At 42.4% G+C, this 21,992-nt stretch overlaps 1 protein-coding gene across 1 annotated transcript in view; it reads left to right on the top strand.

Annotated features, from left to right (window-relative positions):
* The window catches only part of iqcb1 (IQ motif containing B1), a 47,775-nt gene continuing 25,783 nt past the window's right edge, over positions 1 to 21,992 (top strand). Inside the window, exons 1-6 of the mRNA XM_080199532.1 lie at positions 1 to 111; positions 2,821 to 2,939; positions 7,707 to 7,869; positions 9,200 to 9,329; positions 10,258 to 10,351; positions 20,495 to 20,594. Coding sequence (XP_080055658.1) covers positions 92 to 111; positions 2,821 to 2,939; positions 7,707 to 7,869; positions 9,200 to 9,329; positions 10,258 to 10,351; positions 20,495 to 20,594 — 626 coding nt within the window. The 5' untranslated portion in view covers positions 1 to 91. The remainder of the gene's footprint in view (positions 112 to 2,820; positions 2,940 to 7,706; positions 7,870 to 9,199; positions 9,330 to 10,257; positions 10,352 to 20,494; positions 20,595 to 21,992) is intronic.

Genomic DNA, 21,992 nt, shown 5'->3' with positions numbered 1-21,992 from the left:
GGCGAATGTGCGGCTGTGGAGCCGAGGCTTTGGCGTTGCCCTTGGAAACCGGCTGCGGCCCGGAGCCTGAGGCCGGGCCGGGAGCGAGGGGATGGCCGGAGCGGGCGGGAGGTCAGTGCCCGGGGCCGGAGCGGGCGGGAGGTCAGTGCCCGGGGCCGGAGCGGGCGGGAGGTCAGTGCCCGGGGCCGGAGCGGGCGGGAGGTCAGTGCCCGGGGCCGGAGCGGGCCGGCGGTCAGTGCCCGGGTAGGGTAAAGGGCAGCGTTTCTCCAGGCTTGGCCGCGTGGGATGATACTTTATTCCAACCTTTCAGCCTCGACTCCCGGCGCATTCCAGGCGCTGGAACCACCACCTCCTCCAATAGTGGAATCAAATCCCCTCTCCTCATTCATTCCTTTGCAATTCACCCCCCTTTATCCCTTTGCAGTTCCCCTTCTTTTTCATCCCGTTGCAGTTCTTCCCCTTATCCCTTTGCAATTCTTCCCCTTTATTCCTTTGCAATTCCCCTCTTTATCCTTTTGCAATTTCCCCCCTTCATCCCCTTGCAATCCTCCTTTATCCTTTTGCAATTCTTCTTCCCCCTCCCCCCCCCTTCCCCCCCTCCCGCCCCCTCCCCCCCCTCCCCCCCTCCCGCCCCCTCCCCCCCTTCCCCCCCTTTCCCCCCTTCCCCCCCTTTCCCCCCTTTCCCCCCTCTCCCCTCCCCCCTTCCCCCTCTCCCCTCCCCCCCTTTCCCCCTCCTCCCCTCCCCCCCTTTCCCCCTCTCCCCTCCCCCCCTTTCCCCCTCTCCCCTCCCCCCCTTTCCCCCTTCCCCCCTTTCCCCCTTCCCCCCTTTCCCCCTTCCCCCTTTCCCCCTCTCCCCTCCCCCCCTTTCCCCCTTCCCCCTTCCCCCTCTCCCCTTCCCCCTCTCCCCCTCCCCTTCCCCTCTGTTCAACATTAACTACATTGCACCCTCATGGTGGATGCGGATCCAATCCTGCTTTTTCCAAATCAAGGCTATTTTGGATAAGCTTCTGCTTAAACAGACAAGAATTTATAGGGTCAAAGGAAGAGCACCCCTTGCTTATCTATCTGCATGACTGTCTGTCTATCTATCTCTCCGTCTATCTATTCATCTATCTATGTACCCATCCATCTATCTGTCTGTCTCTCTGTCTCTATCGCTCTCTCTCTACCGCCACACGTAGGCTTACATTAACATGGCAATGATGTTACTTTGAAAATCTAGTTGCTACACTCCAGCACCTGTTCGGGTACATTGAGGGAGAATTTAGCATGGCCAATGCACCTAACCAGCACATCTTTCAGACTGTGGGAGGAAACCGGAGCACCTGGAGAAAACCCCACAGATACAGGGAGAATGTGCAGGCTCCGCATAGACAGTGACCCAAACTGGGAATTGAACCCAGGTCCCTGGCACTGTGAGGCAGCAGTGCTAACCACCATGCTGCTCATATTTAGTCTTTGTGTGGAGATGACATGGGCTCCTTGAGCTGAATGGCTTATAAGCTACACTCTGATTGTATATTGGGTGCCATCATCAGGATGCCCCCAAAAACTTCTTGCCTGAGTGCAAAGCTCATCTATTCTATCCATGATCTGAGTGCAGAGTCTGGAAAGGAAGATTTGCATTAATATGGCCACAGGATGTCCCAAGGAGTTTTACAGCTAATTAATTATTTCTTGAAGTGTAGGGAACATGACAGTCAGTATGTCTGCAGATAGCTCCTATTATCACAGTATTGATGAAGGCTAGACAATCAAATTTTTGGTGTGTTGATTGAAGGATAAATTTTGGGGACAATTCCCCCTCTTTAAAACAGTGTTGTGGGGTCTGAGAGGACATCCCCAATCCAACATTTCATCCAAAAGACAGCACCTTTGACTGCAGCAATCCCTCCAGTACTACACAAGAGCATCAGCCTCAATTCTGTGCTCAATTTTTGGGATTAGGAGACATGAGTCTACCCACTAAGCTATGGAGAAGCATTCTAACCAATTATCCATGGCATTGCTGGAAGGGAGCCCCAAGTCCAGTAGGTAAAGGATTTGCATTTTTATGGAGCCTTTCACATCCCAAAAAGATCCCAAAAAGAGGACTTGTGCTGAACCTGGGAGATCATTGGTTTGATGCCATTTCAGACTGATTGGCGTCATAAGAGATTCACAGTATCGGAACTTCTTGCAAAGTGCTAAACTGCTAAATTACCTGGGAAATTATTTTGCTTTAGGTAGTACAACCAGAACTCATGAGGAGAATGCTTGGAGAATGTCTAATGTCATCCCAATGGTCCATATAAAATGGATTGGAGGCATTGAGTCACTTTAACACAGAAGGAGGTCATTCAACCCATTGAGTCCATGCCAACTCTCTATCGAGCCTTTTCTACAGGCTACTCTATAGATCCTATTCTATAAGTCCTATTCCTCTGCTCTTTCCTCATAGCCTTGGCAAGTTTATTTTCCTCGGGTTCCTTTACAGATAGTATTATCTCTTGCTTCCACCAATCTTGCAGGCTGTGTTCCTGGCCAATAGTACTGTTGCGTTTAAAAAAAATCAGTTCTTTTTCACACACCTGCTGCATTGCTTGCTCAAAATTTTAAATCTGTCACCCCAAATAGAACATGTAGTTTGAACTGACTGGGAATCAAACCCAGGCCTCCCACATGATGGGAGGAAGAGGTGAGAATTCAACCCCCCAATCACCAATTCCTCCAGCTTGTGCTGGATAAGGAATTGTTCAGTTTTATGAATTGTATTTTATGCTTGAACATTTATACTGTATTGTTCACTGAACAAAATATTCTCTTATGCAAAATGATTAGGGGTGCAGCCACAGATAACCCAGATGAAGAAGAAGTGAATTCCAACATTTTAAACTTAGCAGCTGAAGTTGCAGAAAGCTCGGATGATAAGGTCCCGACCCTGCTGCTAAAGCTGAAAGGTAGGAAATTTAAAGTTAAAGTTTTTATTAGTCACAAGTAAAGCTTACATTAACACCGCAATGAAGTCATTATGAAATTCCCCTAGTCGCCACACTTCGGCGCCTGTTCGGGTCAATGTACCTAACCAGCACATATTTCAAACTTTGGGAGGAAACTGGAGCACCTGGAGGAAACCCATGCAGACATGGGGAGAACGTACAAACTCCGCACAGACATGACCCAAGCCGGGAATCGAACCTGGGTCCTGGCGCTGTGAGGCAGCAGTGCTAACCACTATGCCACCATGTTGCCCTCTTATCTAGATTATTATCCAAATTAACTAGATTATTACAGAATCAGGCCTTTTAATGTCTTTTACCCTTCTACTGCCCTTCCTTCAACTCTTCAGGAAGTGCTGCCTCTAGTTGGAGATCTTGACGTTATCCTTCCAGTGTGTTATCCAAGTTTGGCAGTTTTCATTCAAAGGTGAATATGAATAGTGGGTACAGTCCAATTTACTTTGTAGGACAATGATAGACTTCAGGAGGACATTGGCAGGCTGGCAGAATGGGTGGATATCTGACAGATGGAATTGAATGCAAGTGTTTTTTTGTAGAATGAAGAGAAGCAATATAAACTAAAGGATGTAATTTTAAAATGGAGGCAGAAACAGATGGGATAAATGTGCACAAATCATTGCAGTTGGCACGGCAGTTTGAAAAAGTGACTTAAAGGCATGCAGGATCCTGAGCTTCATAAATAGGGGCATAGAGGCCAAAAACAGGGATTTACGCTGAACCTTGATGCTGAACCACTAGTCCAGCCTCAATTGGAGTCTTGTGTCCAATTCTGGGTATCTCACTTTAGAACTTGAAGGCTTTAGAGAGAGAGCAGAAAAGATTTACAAGAATTGTTCCACAGATGAGGGACTTCAGTTCTGCAAATAGGTTGAGGAGGAGCTTTGAGAGAGGTATTCAAAATCATTAAGTTTAAGTTTATTTATTAGTGTCACAACTAGGTTTACATTAACACTGCAATGAAGTTACTGTGAAAATAGGGAACAAACATTCCTACTGATGGACGTAATTGCATCAGTAAAAACAGGTACAGTATCAATCAGTTTCCAGACCATTGTGCAGTTGACTTGATGATGCAACAGGTACACAGAAAATGCCATCTCCCTGGCCCTACACTCAACCTTGGAATGTCTTGATAACAATGACGCTTACGTCAGATTCCTATTTATTAACTACAGCTCAGCCTTCAACATCATTATTCTGACAAAACTCATCTCCAACCTCCATGGCCAAGGGCTTGGCTCCTACGTCTGCGACTAGATTCTAGACTTCCTAACCCACACACTGCAATTAGTAAGGATAGACAATAATACCTCCTCTATGGCCATCCTCAACACCAGTGCCCCACAAGGCTGTGTCCTTAGCCTCTTATACTCCTTTTACACCTATGACTGTGGCCAAATTCCCCTCCAATGATGACACCACCACAAGTTGGTTGGATCTCAAACAATGGTGAGACGGAGTACAGAAAAGAAATAGAGAATCTGGTGAACTGGTGCAACGACAATAATCTCTCCCTCAATGTCAGCAAAACAAAGGAGATAGTCATCTACTTTAGGAAGTGTAGTGGACAACATGTCCGCCTACATCAGTGGGGATGAAATGGAAATGATCGAGAGTTTCAAGTTTCTAGGTGCCCAGATCATCAACAACCTGTTCTGGTCCCTCTACACCAACACAATAATTAAGAAAGCCCACCAATGCCTGTACTTTCTCAGAAGGCCAAGGAAATTTGGTATGTCCGCTACGACTCATCAAGATGCACCATGGAAAGCACTCTTTCTGATTGTATCACAGCTTGGTATGGCTTCTGCTGTGCCCAAGACCGCAAGAAACTGCAAAGGGTTGTGAATGAAGCCCAGTCACAACCAGCTTTCCATCCATTTACTCTGTCTACATTTCCCGCTGCCATGGAAAAGCAGCCAGCATAACCAAGAACCCCACACATCCCAGACATTCTGTTGGGAAAAAGATACAAAAGTCTAAGGGTCATATACCAACCGACTCAAGAACAGCTCCTTCTCTTCTGCCATTAGGTATTTGAGTGGACCTACCATATATTAAGTTGATCTTTCTCTACACCCTAACTATGACTGTAACGTGATATTCTGCACCATCACCTTTCTGTCTCTATGTACGATATGCACAAGAAACAGTACTTTTCACTGTATACTAATACATGTGACAATAATTCAAATCAAATCAGTTATAAGCTGAGTTAAAGCTCTGTTTGAAATTAAAAATGGAAAATGTTGGAACTCTTCAGAATCTGCCAAACAGTGACCTGCCTTTTTAATCTGTAGGCGTAATTTAAGGATTTGTATGTTATATATTTAAGTGGTTGTATGATTGCTTTAAGAGCAGCTCACATGATTTGACAATGATTTGTCACTAGGGTGTTTCAGAGGTTCCTGCATTTAGTTTCAGTTTGTATTCTGTTCTGTGCAGTGCAGAGAACATCTCTTTTAATAAACTTGTGTGTTATGTTGAATCTATGTGTGCAATCCATATCTTTTTCTTTTTGTCTAAAACCCACAGCCCCGAACATAACTAGGACATTACAGAAAGAAAATTGGCGATGAGTTGGGATTTTGTTTGATCGAGAACATTGAAAAAAGCTCCCAAGTAGAACAAAAAAAATTGTGGATCCTCACACTTTGAATATTAGAAGGCTAGAGAGAAGCATCAACAGGATCAAAGATTGGAGTGCTAGCACCAGGAAGACCATATAAGAAAAAGTTCTGTTGCGTGTGGTTTTGAAAGAAGGGATACTGTACTGCCCAGCTATTTGAAAAAAATTGAGTCAACGGTCTCCAGGGTAAAAAGGTGTACTGGGAAGACAATAAAATAATATACTTAGCAGTCTCAAGTCACTCTTGGCTTGCTAGAGAAATGGGTTAATCAAGATCTATGGGAAGAAAATGAATGATGGAGTTCTTACGTAGAATGTTTTCAGTGCTTTGTACAAGTGAATAAAGTTGCAAACAAGTTGCTTATATCAGCTTTTCTCAGTACAATATTAAATAAAGCCTTTGATTTGCTCTGTGCTTTGTTCATCCAGCAAAGCCAGAAACTTACAATAACTTGCCAAAGATCACCAAAGCCACTGATCACTACAAAATGGTTCCTCCAAAGGAATCAAGTGGAAGCCAAAAGCATTGCTCAGTTTGCGGCAACCTTAAAAAGGTTGGCACCACATTGTGAGTTTGATGAGTCATTAGACGATACCTTTGAGATTGTTTAGTTTGTGGTCTCAAACATGAAGCTATCCAAAGAAAATGGCTTACTGAACATGCTTTGACTTCAAGATAGCAGTAGAAATCGCAACGTTGTTGGAACTGTCTGCTAAACAGGCTTCGCAATTTGGTGCAGGAATGAGGATCCAGAGGTTGTGAACTGTCCATAAGAAGTCAAAACAGCAACAAGCATGCAAAAGATATGCCAAAATCATCCATTCAGCAAGTGAATGCTGGAGTAAGGATAGTCATCGCAAGAACTGTGGCAAAATGAGTCATATTGAAAAAGCTAGGTGGTCTAGATGAGTTTTTTCTGAGAAGCGTATTCAGAAAATCTGCGTACTTTCAAGAAGAAGAAGAAGTTGTGTCAACAAAAAGAATTTACAACGAGGAAGAAAATAACCTCGACTGTGAAGATGAGAATGTCCAGAAATATGAAGAAGAATCACAATAGATTGTGGGTGATTTTGACATTAAGTAGAGAGTATATTAGGATGGAGGTTGATACGAGTGTTGCTGCATCTTTAGTTCATGAGTCTGCATACCAACAAAAGCTGAAGCAGCTTTCTATAAAAGCAGCTGATGTGATTTTAAGGACATACATTGAAGAGATTGCAGCGTTAAAAGAATACATACATACATCATGTTCAAAGCAGAGTTGAATGGATAAACACTGGAGTTGCCTCTCCATGTGATCTGTAATGATTTTCTAGCTCTATTTGGAAGATCATGGTTGGAAAAGATAAAGCTTGATTGGATTGCTGTCAACAGATTGCTCAATGCCAAAACAGACCTGCAGCACCTTCTGGATAGATGTAAGAGTGCATTCAAAGTGACACTTGGCTCAATAAAGGGAGTTCAAGTGAAACTCTATATAAAATCTGATTGTCAACCAAAAAGTTTCAAGGCGGGAGTGGTGCTGTATCCAGTTTGTGCCAAGGTTGAAGAAGAATTAGTATGGCTTTTTAACACTGGTGTGTTAGAGCCAGTTATGATGATTCCATAACTACCTCCTCTTTGGAGACTGGCTGTGGTCCCAGCCACTCGAACCTGGCTGCTTGAGCCAGATAACTCCCCTTCTCTGCATTGCTATTCTTGGACAGGGAGCAATTCAACTCGCAATTCTGGTCTTCGATTCTGGACATCACAAAGACCTGGAAGGGACACAGGATGCAGGAGGGAGTGATGTCAGAAAGGGTGTTGGGTCAATGAGGGAGATGAGTAAAAGTGAAGTGTAGATTTCAAGGTTTTACACGGAAAGCTATACTGATGTTGCCTAAGTCTACAAACTTAACAATGTTCTGTATCTGTTAAAATCAAATAGTAGTTAAGATTTTTAAAAAATTTTCTCAGAATTCCAAATGGTACTCAAAGATTTGCACCCTAATAATACTTACATATTCTCTAGATGTGTTGAGATTTTGTTTCTGGTGTAACATTAACCCATTCTCCTTTTGCCATGTGTCTTTTACAGAATTCCTGCAAGATCATCCCTCAGGAAGCAAAGAATTACAAAAGTTAAAAGATGACATTTATCATTATGACCTAGTTCAATATTGCATTTTGGTGCTTAGACAAGACTACTGCAACATCCCAGGAAGCTGGTCCACAGCTGTAGAGTTAGCAGCTATAGTCAGGTAAACCAGATCAGGAGTCTACAATTGATATTCCACTCACGGTTGCAATGCAAGAAATCTGTTAGAAATTATTTTTCTCAGATCAGGCACATTGATTATTTTGCCTGTTTGGAATATTGAAGCTTTAGTTTATGACATAATCTCCATTCTCCCTTCCTGTAGCACACAGTCCAGCATGTGTGTTAATCTAGAAATAGTACACAATGCAAATCAACAATTTAGATTCTTGACTGACAAGGGAGTCTAAGGCTTAGGAAGGAGAGCAGAATTGAGGCAACAATCAGATCACCCACGATCTTATCAAATGGTGAAGCAGACTGGACGGGCCAAAATGCCTACTTCTGCTTCTAATTCATATGTTTTTTGGCTAAAACCACTCATCTGAATGGAGGAATACTGACAAGAAAACAGAAAATGCTGGAGAAGGAAACCAATTTAATGTTCCAGGTCAATGACCTTTCGTCAGAATTAGAAAATTGTGTGGGATGCAGTATCTTTCATGGAAAAGATGTGGGGAGAGAAAGAAAGTAGAAGGTAGGGCTCTGAATGGGTGGAAAGCAGGAATTAGTAAATGGCAAACAGGATAATGGTGCAAGGCAAAAGGATGCGTTAATGGAACAAGCAAAGAAAGATGAGTCTAGAGGAGGTGTGAATGTATTGGCAGAATGAATACCAACTGCCAAAAAGAATGGAACAGGGGTTGGAACGTGACATTGATGAGCTTGATGTTTAGTCTGAAAGTGCGTAAATGAAAGATGAGCTGGTGTCCCTCAAGTTTCCATTAAACTTTATAGGAACAATGCAGGAAGCCAGAGTAGGAGTGTGGCAGTGAATTAAAACGGCAAGCGACTGGAAGCTCAGAGTCACATTTGCAGACTGTACAGAGATGTTCAGTTAAAGAAACAAGCACTCAACTTGTGTTTGGTCCCTCTGACGTTGGAGCACAGGTAGTCTTCTTGCTACTTGCCAAGTTTCCTCAGCCAATGATTGTACATGGCTTTAACTTATGTTCTTTTGATTTATATTGGTGTTTGCAACTCTCCAGGTGTTCACCAGCTAAATCCTTACATCCGTCGACATAACCACTATGAACCATCCAAACTCGTCATTTTTGGGAATAGGTTTTTCCAAGCAAAAATCCCAAGAATTTTGACTATAGCTTGCTTTGATTTTATCATTGTAAATTATCCACTTGGTCAATCTGTTGGATTGCCAAAGCTAAAAATTCTTATTTGACGCTGATATCTGGTTGTGCATCCAGGTTTTACTGGATGAAAGCGATGCTAGGCTAAAAGCAGCGTTAATGGTGAATTGAATTGCTCCCTTTCAGCACCATCTGTGTGGACCTGAATCCAAAGGAAGATGCTGAAGAGTTTTATACCAAAATGCTGCCGTCAGCTGCAGACAATCTCATGTTGCTGGCACGTTGCCTGCAGGCTCGTTTTCTCAAGGCTGCTGAGGTAATTTATGCACGTCGATTCTGTCTACCATATTTCATGAACTCTTATTTATAAACACTAAAAGCTGAAGTTTTCCTTCTGATGACAGTGCATAAAAAGTGCAGCATGTAGATTGGCTGAAATTTTGTACTTAGAAACAATTGCTGAAGAAACTCAACAGCGTACACATCTGTCAGAAAATTCACATTCTCAAACAGAATCACGTCCCTTAATAAATAATGTACAATATCTTGTAAGTGATTTGTAGTTCTCTAACCTTCCAACAGAAGTGAAGGCTGAAGGATGACCCTATGAAGGTTTTGACAGATTAGACACAGAGGGAGTGTTTCCACTCACGGGGAAGTGTCAATCTAGATGCCATTAATATAAGATGGTCACCAAGATATTGTGTGGAATTCAGAAGGAACTTTTTTACTCAGAGAGCTATGGAGATAAGGCAGGAAAGTGGACTTGGATCAGCCATGATCTTATGAAATAGCAGATCATTTCTGCTATTTCATTATAGCAGAATGAATTATGAAATTCTGCTTGAAGGGCTGAATGGCTTACTCTGTTCCTTTTTCTAGTGATCTTAGTGTTGAGAATATGGAACTCAGTACCTTGGAGATTAATTAAAGGGAATTGTATCGATGCTTCAAAGGAAAACTAGATAAGCATGGGAGGGAGCAGTGAATTGGGGTTTATGATGATGGTTAGCTAAGGAAGGATGGGAAAGGGTGCAATTGGAGTATGAATGCCAACATGGACTTGTTCAGATCAATGATCTCTTTCTGTGAGCATTGAACTGAGCGTCTTATTACTCGACAATACTTAACTGCAGTGTATGATCAGGAACAATGTTATAGCTATCACATGGAAAGAAAGTATTTGAAAAGTTGAATGCATCTTTCAGTGTTTGAAAAGGTTAAAATATTGTTCTTCATTCAAGAATGACAGCAAACAAGATTTTCTGCGCTATTTCCACAATGTGACAAGTTCCCTTTGCTGGCTTCTTAGTGGCCATCATAAACTGATTCAACATGGTAAGTACAGCCAGTTGTTTTGTTTGAACTATCTTTAGAAATTGTTGCTAACAATTAAAACTCGTGTGTAGCACTCTTAATGTAGATAATTGCCCCAATGGACATTGCAGCGGCTTAATTGGATAAAAATGGACCAAGAGACAATAAAGGACATATTAAGAAGATAAATCGTTCATTGCAGTCAAGGAATGTGTAAGTTTCAAAAGACATTTGATTCTCAGAAAAGGCCAATCTGCTCCACTTCATGTCGGAGACATGACGCAGAACACAAGCCCTGGCTGCCCATTGCTGCAGTTCACTGCTGTTGTGACTGGTTTACTTTGAAAAACTTGGTTTATAGTGCTGTGTTTTCATTGAATGGTTTATAGTTTGTTTATTTATTAGTCACAAGTAAGGCTTACATTAACATTGCAATGAAGTTACTGTAAAAATGGTTACACACAGAAAGAGGCCTTTTGGCTCATTGTGTCTATGCTGGCTCTTTGCAAGAGTAATTTTCGTCGTGCTGCCCCCCCCCCCGCCTTTTCCCCTAGCCCTGCAAATGTTTCCTCTTCTGAAATTAATCCAATTCTCTTTGGAAACCCATAAGTGAAACTATCTCCATTACATTTTCAGAATGGGGTTTAGTACCTTTCCCTTTTGAGGCAAATTATGTATTAAAAATTTGTCTTAAATGTAGGGGATATGATTAAGAAGTTAACAGATGATATAAAAAAAATGGCCATTTGGTTGATAGTGAACAAGGACATGTATCTTATATCACTGAACTGAGCAGAATTGTCAATTCGGTCGGGAAAAGTGTAGGTTATTGCAGCTGGGTGGACACAGAAGACCAGGGAATGCACTGTATGTTGTAGGATTCTAAAAGGTGAAGGGGAATAGAGAGATCAAGGAGTGCCAATCTACACAGCCCTGAAGGTAGCAGGAGAGGTACATTAGGTGACCAAGGAAGTACAAGAGGAATTTCCCTTTGGTCAGACAGAATTTGAGTTTTGCTGACAAAGGGACATGTCAAAGCTTTTCACGTTGCACTCTTCAGGACGCTACACAAGAATATTGATATAACGGGGAAAACAACAATTTATACTGTGTGAGAAAAAAGTGCTGATTGGTCGACAAATCAACCCTGATTGGTAGGGGTGTTGCCATGTTGAATGCACCAGGCGACTCTCAGTTAACTGCCAAATATTGTTTGAAATTTAAACTAGGTAGTTTGACCCCGATTGATCAAGGCATTGCCCTGAGGAATAAATCAGCGAGTGACTGTCACTTATTTTGTTTAACTGAAACAGGCACAATGTGTGTGCATGTTCTTTCAGTCTGTAAAGAGCAAGGCCTTGTGTATTAATATACATGAATTCCAGTATGTGCAAATGTGCTACACCACAGGCCTGACTGACAAGAACTGTTAAAGAAGTTCAGAAAGGTAGAAAATAGGAGCAGGAGTAAGCCATTTGATCCTTTGAGCCTGCTCTGCCATTCAATATCGTCATGACTGATCCTCTATCTCAGCACCATATTCCTGCGCTCTCCCCATACCCATTAATGCCTTTAGAGTCTAGAAATCTATCCTACTTCCTCCATAAATATATTCAATGACTTGGCTCCAACAGCCTTCCATGGTGGACAATTCTGCAGGTTCACCACCCTCTCCTCATCTCAGCCCTAAATGGCCTACCATGTACCCTGAGACTGTGGTCCCTTGTTCTAAACCCCGCCCCCACCAGCCAGAGGAAACAACATCTCTGCATCCAGCCTGTCAGAATTTTATACATTTCAATTAGATCCCTTCACATTCTTAGAAACTCCATGAAAATGGTCCCAATTGACCCAATCTCTTCTCACACAACAATCCTGCCATTCCAGGAATCAGTCTTGTGAAACTTCACTGCAGTCCCTCTATGATAAGTATATCTTTGGATAAGGAGCACACAATACTCAAGGTGTGTTCTCATCACCAAGGTTCTGTACAGCTGCAAAGACATTCTTTTGCAGTGAAGGCCAAAATACTATTTAATTATTCAGGAGATGAGAGTAACGAGAAATAGGCAGGAAAGTGGAATTGAGCCAAGATCAGATCTGCAATAGTTCTACTGAAGAGCAGAGCAGGCTGGAGTGGCCTATCCTATTTTACATGTTCTTGTAAATTTATGAGGATGATGTCAGGAATGCAGAATTTTAACCGTGAGGAAAGATTGAATAGGCTGCCTTCGTTTTCTTTGGCACAAGTGAGTGGAGACTTCAGACAACTGCTACCCTGAAAACTCGGCAGAGAACACATCCCTGCAGGATCAGCTACCCCAGAACTGTTTATCAATCGATGGGGCATTAATTGGTTAAGAGCGAGACTTCAGCACCCATTTGGGGAGGAGGTCCCAACCTTGGAGAACTGACAGCCAATCCAATTGGCTGTAGTCTCAGCAGCACCAGCTCTTACAGCCAGGGTGAAGTAGCAGCAGTGGTGGGCTGAGGCACTTAAGTGGCCAGTAACTGACCACTTAACGGCCTCAGTGGAAAGGTAGTTTTGTAGTTGGAATGGGCAATAAAAGGGCAGTTAAGAGTTAACCACATTCCTGTGGCACTGGAGTCACATGTATGCCAGACCAAGTAAAGGTGGTTGATTTCCTTCCTTGAAGACATTAGAACAAAGAAAAGTACAACACAGGAACAGACCCTTCAGCCCTTCAAGCCTGTGCCGATCATGATGCCCTAACTTAAAAGAAATCTTCTGCCCTTACTCATTCCGTATCCAGCTATTCCCTCCCTATTCATGCACTCATCCAGATGCCTCTTAAGTGTTGCTAATGTGCCTGCTTCCATCACCTCCTCTGGCAGTGCATTCCAGGTACCCACCACTCTCTGCTTGAAAAACTTCACCCTCACATCTCCCTTAAACTTATGAGCTCTCACTTTGAATCTATGCCCCCATGTAATTGACACTTCCATCATTGGAAAAAGCCTCTGACTATCTACCCTGTCTATGCCACTCATAAATTTGTAAACCTCTATTAGGTCTCTCCTCAGCCTCCAAGTTTCCAATGAAAACATCCTAGTTTATTCAATCTCTCCTCAGAGCCAACACCCTGGAGATCAGGCAACATCCTGGTGAACATTCTTTGCACTCTCTTCAAAGCTTCCACATCCTTCTGGTAGTGTGGTGACCAGAATTGCACGCAATACTCCAAATGCAGCCTAACCCAAAGTTTTATACAGCTGCAACTTAATTTCCCAATTCAGTGTCCCAGCTGATAGAGGCAAGCATGCCACATGCCTTCTTAATCACCTTGGCCACCTCTATTGCCAGCTTTAGGGAGCTGCCCTAAATATCTCCAGAACATGACTTGAGTTTATGGATTAAAAGTCAAGCAATAATACCGTTAGGCTATCACCTCCCCTGTATGATAATTATCTGGGGGATTCTGAGGAGACACCCACAGACATTCACTTGGGATTCAGAGTGTAGTGTGTATCTGACCACAGTTGGTGTGGTGTGTTAATGTAGGTTAACATGTACTTTGTAACCTGTGTTAATCCTAAAACATGTGTGTAATTGTTAAAATAGAGGGGGGGGGCGGTAAAGGAGTTTTATATTATTATCCAATTTTTTTCCATGGTTAATAAGTGTTTATTTTGTTGTGAAAGCAAATTAGCAGTCTTGTGATTCTGTTCTGCATTTTATGAATAAAAGTAAAAATTTTTCAGTCAGGGTTCATAGAATCATAGAATCCTACAGTGCAGAAGGAGAGCATTCGACCCATTGACTCTGCATTGATCACAATCCCACCCAGACCCTATTCCCATAATCCCATGCATTTACCCAGCTAGTGCTCCTGACACTAAGGGGCAATTCAGCATAGCCAGTCCACCCAACCTGCACATCTTTGGACTGTGGGAGGAAACCGGAGTACCTGGAGGAAACCCATGCAGACATGGGGAGAACATGCAAACTCCACACAGACAGTGACCCAAGGGGGGAATCGAACTCGGGTCCCAAGCACTGTGAGGCAGCAGTGTTAACCACTGTGCTGCCCGATCAATCTGGGATCTTCCCATCCAGTTATAACATCAACTGGAATCATAAAAGTGAGAAGCGTAAAAGTTTGCCTTCATTGAGGTATGTAAAATTATGAGGGGTCTGGATAGAGTGGATAAGAAGGATTTATTCCTTTTACAAGAGAGGTGGAAACCAGGGGCATAGATTTAAAGTATTTAGTCAAAGAATTAAAGAAGGGTTGAGTAAAAGTAACTGCTTTCACCAACTGGATTATAGAACCTACAGCACTGTAGATCAAGAGTTCAAAGATGGGATTAGAGTAGATAAAATTTTTCTGGCCAGCAAGAATACAATGGACTGAACAGCCTCTTAAGTGCTGTAAATCTTTCCAAATTTTCCAATATATTGGCCTTGGAAGTGCAGAGAATGTTCACTAGGCTGATAACGGAGATGAGGGGGTTAGCCCATGAAGAGAGACTGATTAGACTGGGTCTGTAATCGTTGGAGTTTAGAAGGCTGAGGGGGGATCTTATAGAGACGTATAGGATGATGAAGGGGATAGATAGGGTAGAGGTAGAGAGATTCTTCCCGCTTAGAAAGGATAGCAGGACTAGAGGGCACAGCCTCAAAATAAGGGGGGTGCAATTTAGATCAGCGTTGAGGAGGAACTTCTTCACTCAAAGGGTGGTGAATCTCTGGAATTCTCTGCCCGTTGAAGTGGTGGAGGTGACCTCGCTGAATATATTTAAGTCACGAGTAGATAGGTTTCTGATAGACAAGGGAATTAAGGGTTATGGGGAGAGAGCGGGAAAGTGGAACTGATCCACTTCAGACCAGCCATGATCTTATTGAATGGCGGGGCAGGCTCGAAGGGCTAGATGGCCTACTCCTGCTCCTATTTCTATGTTCTTATGTTCTTACTTCTCAGTGCAAAGGTGAAACTGCTTTTTTTAAAAACAAACTTAAAACAGCTTCAATTTTCCAGCTGGTTCTTAGTGTCAGCTTTCACAAAAGTGTGAAACTTCCGTGTTTCTAAAATTAGTCATTCTGATACCTGAGTGCGATTATCAAAGTAGCAACGAACGCAAAGGTAAGATACTTCCAACGCTGGAAATATGAATTTAAGACAGAAAAATTATGAAAATATTTAGCTACCCAGGCAAGACCTTAACTTGGAGATAATGGATCAGAGCTCAACTTGAAAAACAATGTCTATGCCCCACTACACCATCAGTTTTGTCCCTACCCCCTCTGACATTAATCATTTTTACTGCCTCGTGCTTGCTTTCAGCAGAAGACGAGAGGGCAGATTCCAAACAAATTTATTTCTGTTTTTCCAATATGGTTTTGGAGGACCTGTAATTATGAATATTTAGTAAGATAACAATTACAGCACTTATATGCGGACTGCTATGGTTATGGATTTCTTTGACATAATATACAGAAACAGCAAGTGCATTGAGAAATTTGTATTAAATACGTCTTGTAATGCAATCATTCAGTCGTTTCTGAGACTAAAGAGCTTTGGTTTAACTATACTTTTGAACATCTGCAGTGAGCTATTTTTGCACAATTTGTCTGAATGGAAACTTGTGAAAAAAGCATTGGTGGTGACACTGTGTTTAAAAACAGCAACAGGGGTTCTCCCAGATAAATCTAATAAACTAATTGGTCATATTGAATTTAATAGCTTTTCCAAATATGAAGACTAGTTGCAGGGGACAAATTTCCTTTCCTTTTTCCCATATAGTTTTGGAGGACCTGTACTTATGAAAAATGTGTAAGATAACAATTACCCTTATATGCAGACTGTTGAGTTTATGGATTTGCTGTGTGTAATATACAGAAATTGGTATTAAATACATCTTGTGGATTGCCTACTTTTATCTGCTGCTCATCCTTTTTAGATCTTTCAGTAAATTGCAAAGCAGTAGCCCAGGGTTACACATATGCCAATATCATGATGATTTACAGCCAGAGCTTCCCGTGGCTTATCTCTTCAGCACCTTTGAAATCCTGGGGCTAACTCATGTCCTATACTTCCATTTACCTGATTCCTAATTGCCTGTGCATTCGAGTACAAAATACATATTTTGCACTTATTATTGCTGAGGTCAGCAGGGAGAAATCCTAGATTTCCCTTGTAAGGTCTGGCACCGTTTATTATCCAAAATAAAAGCCTGCATAAGTGTGTCGTGTGCTAGTTGCTGCTATGGTTTGACAGTTCCGAAGAAGCACAGTTGGGAATTAATATGATTGAGTGGGACTGCAGCCTTCCAGTGATGGTGCAGATGCTACTTCACAACACAAAGCAGTGTGCCAGCAGTAAGCTTTGCTCTGCCACACTTTTGAACACCTGCACACTTGAGCTATTTCTGCACAATTTGCATGAACAGACTTGAGAAATTAGCATAGATGGGGGAAGAGAATTGTAACATATTGTAGATAAATGTGTTACTTGTATAACCAGAACTGCATACTAATGTGTGTGACAATAAATCAAATCAAAATCAAAGGATTTGGGCATTACAGTAACAAGGTTAGGCTAGAAAGACTGCCTTTGCCTCGCTTGGGGGAAAGTAGATTGAGGGGGTTTGATAGATTTATGCAAGATTTTGGCTGGTTTAGATAAGTTAGGCAAAGAAAAGCTATACCTATTAGCTGATGACACAAGAACTAGGAGATACAGATTTAAGATTATGGGCAAGAGGTGAAGGGGAATGTGAGGAAGAACCTGTTTTACACATCATACAAGGGTGGTGGAAGCATAAACAATGAAGGATTTCAGAGAAAAAAAATTATTTGAAGGAAATAAACTACAGGGATTGAGTGGGAGTGCGGGAATGACCAGATTGCTCTGCAAGGAGCTGGAATACATTGCAGCTAGGGCTTTTCTCTTTAGAGTGGAGGAGGATGAGAGGCGACTTAATAGAGGTTCATAAGATGATGAAGGGATAGATAGAGTGGACGTTCAGAGACTATTTCCTCGTGTGGATATAGCTATTACCAGGCGGCATAACTATAAAGTTCATGGTGGGAATATAGGAAGGATGTCGAGGTAGGTTCTTTACTCAGACAGTGGTTGGGGTGTGGGATGGACTGCCTGCTGTGGTAGTGGAGTTGGACACTTTAGGAACTTTCAAGTGGTTATTTAATAGGCACATGAAGCTCACCAGAATGATAGGAAGTGGGATAGCTTGATCTTGGTTTCGAACAAAGCCCGGCAGAGCATCGAGGGCTGAAGGGCCTATACTGTGCTGTACTGTTTAAAAACAAAATGGCCACCTTCAGTCCCACAAATTACTTTGACCATATTAGGCAGCCAGTCATCACCATGGTGTTCCTCATACCAATGCACAATCTGCAGGAGAATTTTGGAACACAGAACTGATGTTTCAGTTGGTCAGAAATATAATTATGTACTGCATGCAGTTTCAGCACCCAACAACAGGAAAAATATAAAAGCCCCCTTATCCTAGAAATCAGCCATCTCCGAACAGCTTCCAATGCAAATGTATCCTTCCTTCAACTGGGCTAGCTCCCCTGGGAAAATGTTCAGAGGCTGCAGAATGCCAAGGCGAGCTGTGGTGATGTGGGGCTTCATCCCAGTTAAAATAAAAACATTAAAATCCTCCAACCCTCCCAACCCAACCCCGTCACCTCAAACACACTCTCCTCATGCCTACATTCAGCCACTTTGGCCCTCATGCTGAGCTATGTCCTGTCACTCATTCCCTGTGGCCCCTCATGTCCTCCATCCAGGCCATGGCACGTGCGTACCCATACAGAATAGAGAAGCAAAGTGCACCATAGTGGGAGTTGGATGTGTAAAAAAAAAAGTAATCAATGATAACTTTGCACTTTCTTAAAAAAAACCTATATAGCCGCAATGTTTATAGGGCTCACAATTCGCCCCATCTTGGTAAAAATCCAGGCTATGCCGTGAGCGAGAAAATCCAGAACAGGAAAGCATGACTTTAAAATGGAAGCCAAACTGTTGAGTTAAATCACATAAAGGGTTATAGAAATCTTGAACTCTGTCACCAAAACATCTGTGAATTCTGAGACAATTGGAATGGGAATTTTCAGGCCATTCACGCCAGCGGGATTCCCTGGTCTCGCTGCTGCACTGGCCAGGCATGAATAGCTGGAAAAATCCAGCAGAATTTTTTTTATTGTTAGCGTTAAGGGTATTAATAGATATGGAGCAATGGCAAATATGTGGGGTTTGTGTACACTTTGACCATGGCTGAATAATAGACATAAACATAGAACAGTACAGCACAATACAGACCCTTCGGTCCTCGATGTTGTGCCGAGCTATGTCCAAACCCAAGATCAAGCTATCCCACTCCCTGTCATGCTGGTGTGCTCCATGCGCCTATTCAGTAATCACTTGAAAGTTCCTAAAGTGTCCGACTCCACAATCACAGCAGGCAGTATAGAAATATAGACATAGAATGATGGAACATGCTATGTAGGGCAAACACGGTCAACCCCCTCAGTTACACTTAGTCCTGTAGCTTTGAGTACACCAGTGTAACATAGTCTCTGTTAGGTTTCTGCTCCATGTTGCTAATTGCTCTGACTCTTTGTCGTCCAAAAATGGTCTTCCCGTTAAACAAGTATTAAGGAGCTTTAAATTCTGGCTGCAACTTCAGATCCCCTCTTCAGAGACAATGAGCTCTCAATGTTGAGTGTATTCATGCCAAGAGCTACATGTAATCCCAGAAGCAGGCCTGACCTAGAAAATGCACTGGGTCAAGTATTCTGTGTTACAACAGAATGACCTTAGTGTATCTGTGGCTATTTGCTTAGGAAGCTGAGAAGAGTGAAGAATAAATGGCCTGTGTTTGGTCTGTGGATAAATTGCCATAGTGCAGACTGGGGTTATCGGCGCAGCAAAACAGAAGGAGATTCCCAACCCACATCATTTGTTACCTTTACTGAGGTCCAGACAAACAGTAGAGCCTGTATAAATCAAAAATGCATTTTCAAAGTGTCTCCACATCCTACCCAGATGACCTTGTTCCTTTTAAGTTCAGAAAAAGCTTGACTATCAAAAAGAATACACTAAAATCTTTATGTGAGGCGAATAGGTGGTACCTGTTAATGAAAAATGCACACAGCATTCCAGTTACCTATTGAATATAATGCAATATTTGGGGCATGAACATGCAAGTATTCAGGAAGTAAAGAATAGTATTCTCGTTACTTCTAATTCTTTAAAACATAAAAATATGGAATTACACAGTGTACAAATACAGGTTTGGATAACTTTGTAATTGTTTCCAGTTGGTAAAGTTCATTTTAGGGGAACATCAGAAATACCAGTTGATAGAGAATTCTGCTTGGTATGACTGTGGCACGGTGGCACAGTGGTTAGCACTATTGCCTCACAGTGCCAGGGACCTGGGTTCGATTTGTGGCTTGTGTCACTGTCTGTGGGGAGTTTGCACGTTCTCCCTGTGTTTGCATGGGTTTCCTCTGGTTTCCTCCCTCACTCCACAGATTTGCTGGTTAAGTGCACGGGCCATGATAAATCCTCCCTCAGTGTGCCTGAACAGGTGCCGGAGTGTGGCGACTAGGGGATTCTCATAGTAACTTCATTAATTTAAGCCTACTTGTGACTACTAAAGATTATTTAATAGTCTTTAATCTTTAAATAACACAAAGTTTACTGTGTATGGAGCTCTGTCGTAAAGTTACTTAATGGCACAAAAGGATGACATTCGGCCCATCAAGTATATTTATGGAGATCCTTTCATACATATGGGATTTTGAAGTCTGGTTGTTATGCAGGAAAACTAGAAGTCAGATTGCACACAACAAGGTCTCACAAACCACAGTGAGGTTTAATGGCCAGGTAATCTGTCTTGGTGAAATTGTTTGAGGGTCCTATATTGGCCAGGATATGAGGAAAACTCTGTGTCTGTTGAAGCAGTGCTTCAACTTCTCATCTGCCTACATATAGGCAGATGGAGCTTGACGTTTCAAAATCTCATTGAAAGCTTATCACAGAATGAAGTCCTGGAACAAACAAAAGTGAAAAAAAAAATGCCAGCTGTTAAGATTTGGGCCGCAGCACAACATTTGCAGGATCAAGGTTATGCCGTCCTTTGCTAACTGCCTTTCCCTTTTCAATGCAGTGTTTCAATCTGATTGCTTTCTGCAACTGTTGCTCACGGACGACGTGGAAACTGGAGCTATCATGCTGTCTGTCCTACTCAGTATCCTGCAGGTGGACAGGTTAGATGCTGAAGTCTCTCCTATAACGTACAAATGTCTGTAATCATCTGTTTAAAATCAATGACGCAACAATGATTTATACTGCTGAAGAATAATGTATTAACACTGTTTTTGAACAACATGGTTGTCCATAACTGTGTATATTACTAAGAGCTCCACTTGGAATCAGCTACCAACCAATAAATTGTCACGTCTATCTTGCATGTAGAACGATGCTAACATAACCTTATTTTCACTTGTTTTTTGTTGTGTTGAGATTCAGGCCAATCAAATCCCTTCACTGCAAGTAACCCCCTCTTAAGCAGGGACCTGCCTTAGGTGGGCTCCAGTCTACTTTATAAATGGGTACAGTTACTGCAAGAAATCCACAGGAGTCTTGTCCAGGAAAACTGTGGGAATTTCATAATCCTGGCTTTGGACCAATGCCAGAGAGAGATGCACTCTGCCTTTTGACTAATGCTAGAGTGTCACGTGCAAAACAGAATGTAGAAAAAAGCCCATAAATACTCATCCATCCTAGTCCTACCTATTACATAGTACAACCTTGTGTACCTTCCTCCACAATTTCTAGCTATATTAACTTAAGAGGTGGAGGCCGACGGAATTTGCGCCAGTGGAATTCTGTACCCCCCCCCCCCAGTTTCGCGCAGCTTGGAGTGGCTTCAGTGGAAATTCCTGCTGACAGCAGCTGGACCAGAGAATCCCACCACCAGCACAACACACAACCAGGTAGGCCAGAGAATCCCGCCCAATGTTTTAAAAAGAAGCAGCCATTTTCAGGAAAAACTTGGGGAAATTCCTTGACAGCATCCAGGATACCAGGATTAAGGAATAAAGTTCCAAGAGACCATGATTAACCATATCCATCACTGGTCATGGTTAAAATAGCTCCTTTCTCACTGCTTGGTCTAATTTCCTCAATAACAATTCCAATCTTCCAACTAATCCTAAGGTCATGGAATTCTAACTCCATTTCACCTCTGATATAATTGAGTGTCCCTTTTCAAAGATCGTTCCTGACAGTCTATTCCACACATGTGGAGAGGGTACAGAAAAGATTTACCAGGATGTTGCCCGGTTTGAAGGGTATTAGCTATAAGGAGACATTGGAGAAACTTAGTTTGTTCTCACTGGAATGACGGAGGTTGAAGGGCAACCCGATAGAACCCTACAAGATTATGAGGAGCATGAACAGAGTGGATAGTCAGAAGCTTTTTCCCAAGGTGGAAGAGTCAGTTACTAGGAGGCATAGATTTAAGGTGCGAGGGGCAAGGTTTAAAGGAGATGTACGAGGCAAATTTTATTTTACACAGGATGGTGGGTGCCTGGGGGAGGTATAATCATGACTTTTAAGGGGCAGCTTGACAAATACATGAGTAGGATGGGAATAGAAGGATA

This window comes from Carcharhinus amblyrhynchos, chromosome 11 (genome assembly GCF_965287045.1).
Source record: "Carcharhinus amblyrhynchos chromosome 11, sCarAmb.v2.hapA, whole genome shotgun sequence".
Taxonomy (NCBI): domain Eukaryota; kingdom Metazoa; phylum Chordata; class Chondrichthyes; order Carcharhiniformes; family Carcharhinidae; genus Carcharhinus; species Carcharhinus amblyrhynchos.
This window is presented reverse-complemented; position numbering and strand designations above follow the sequence as displayed.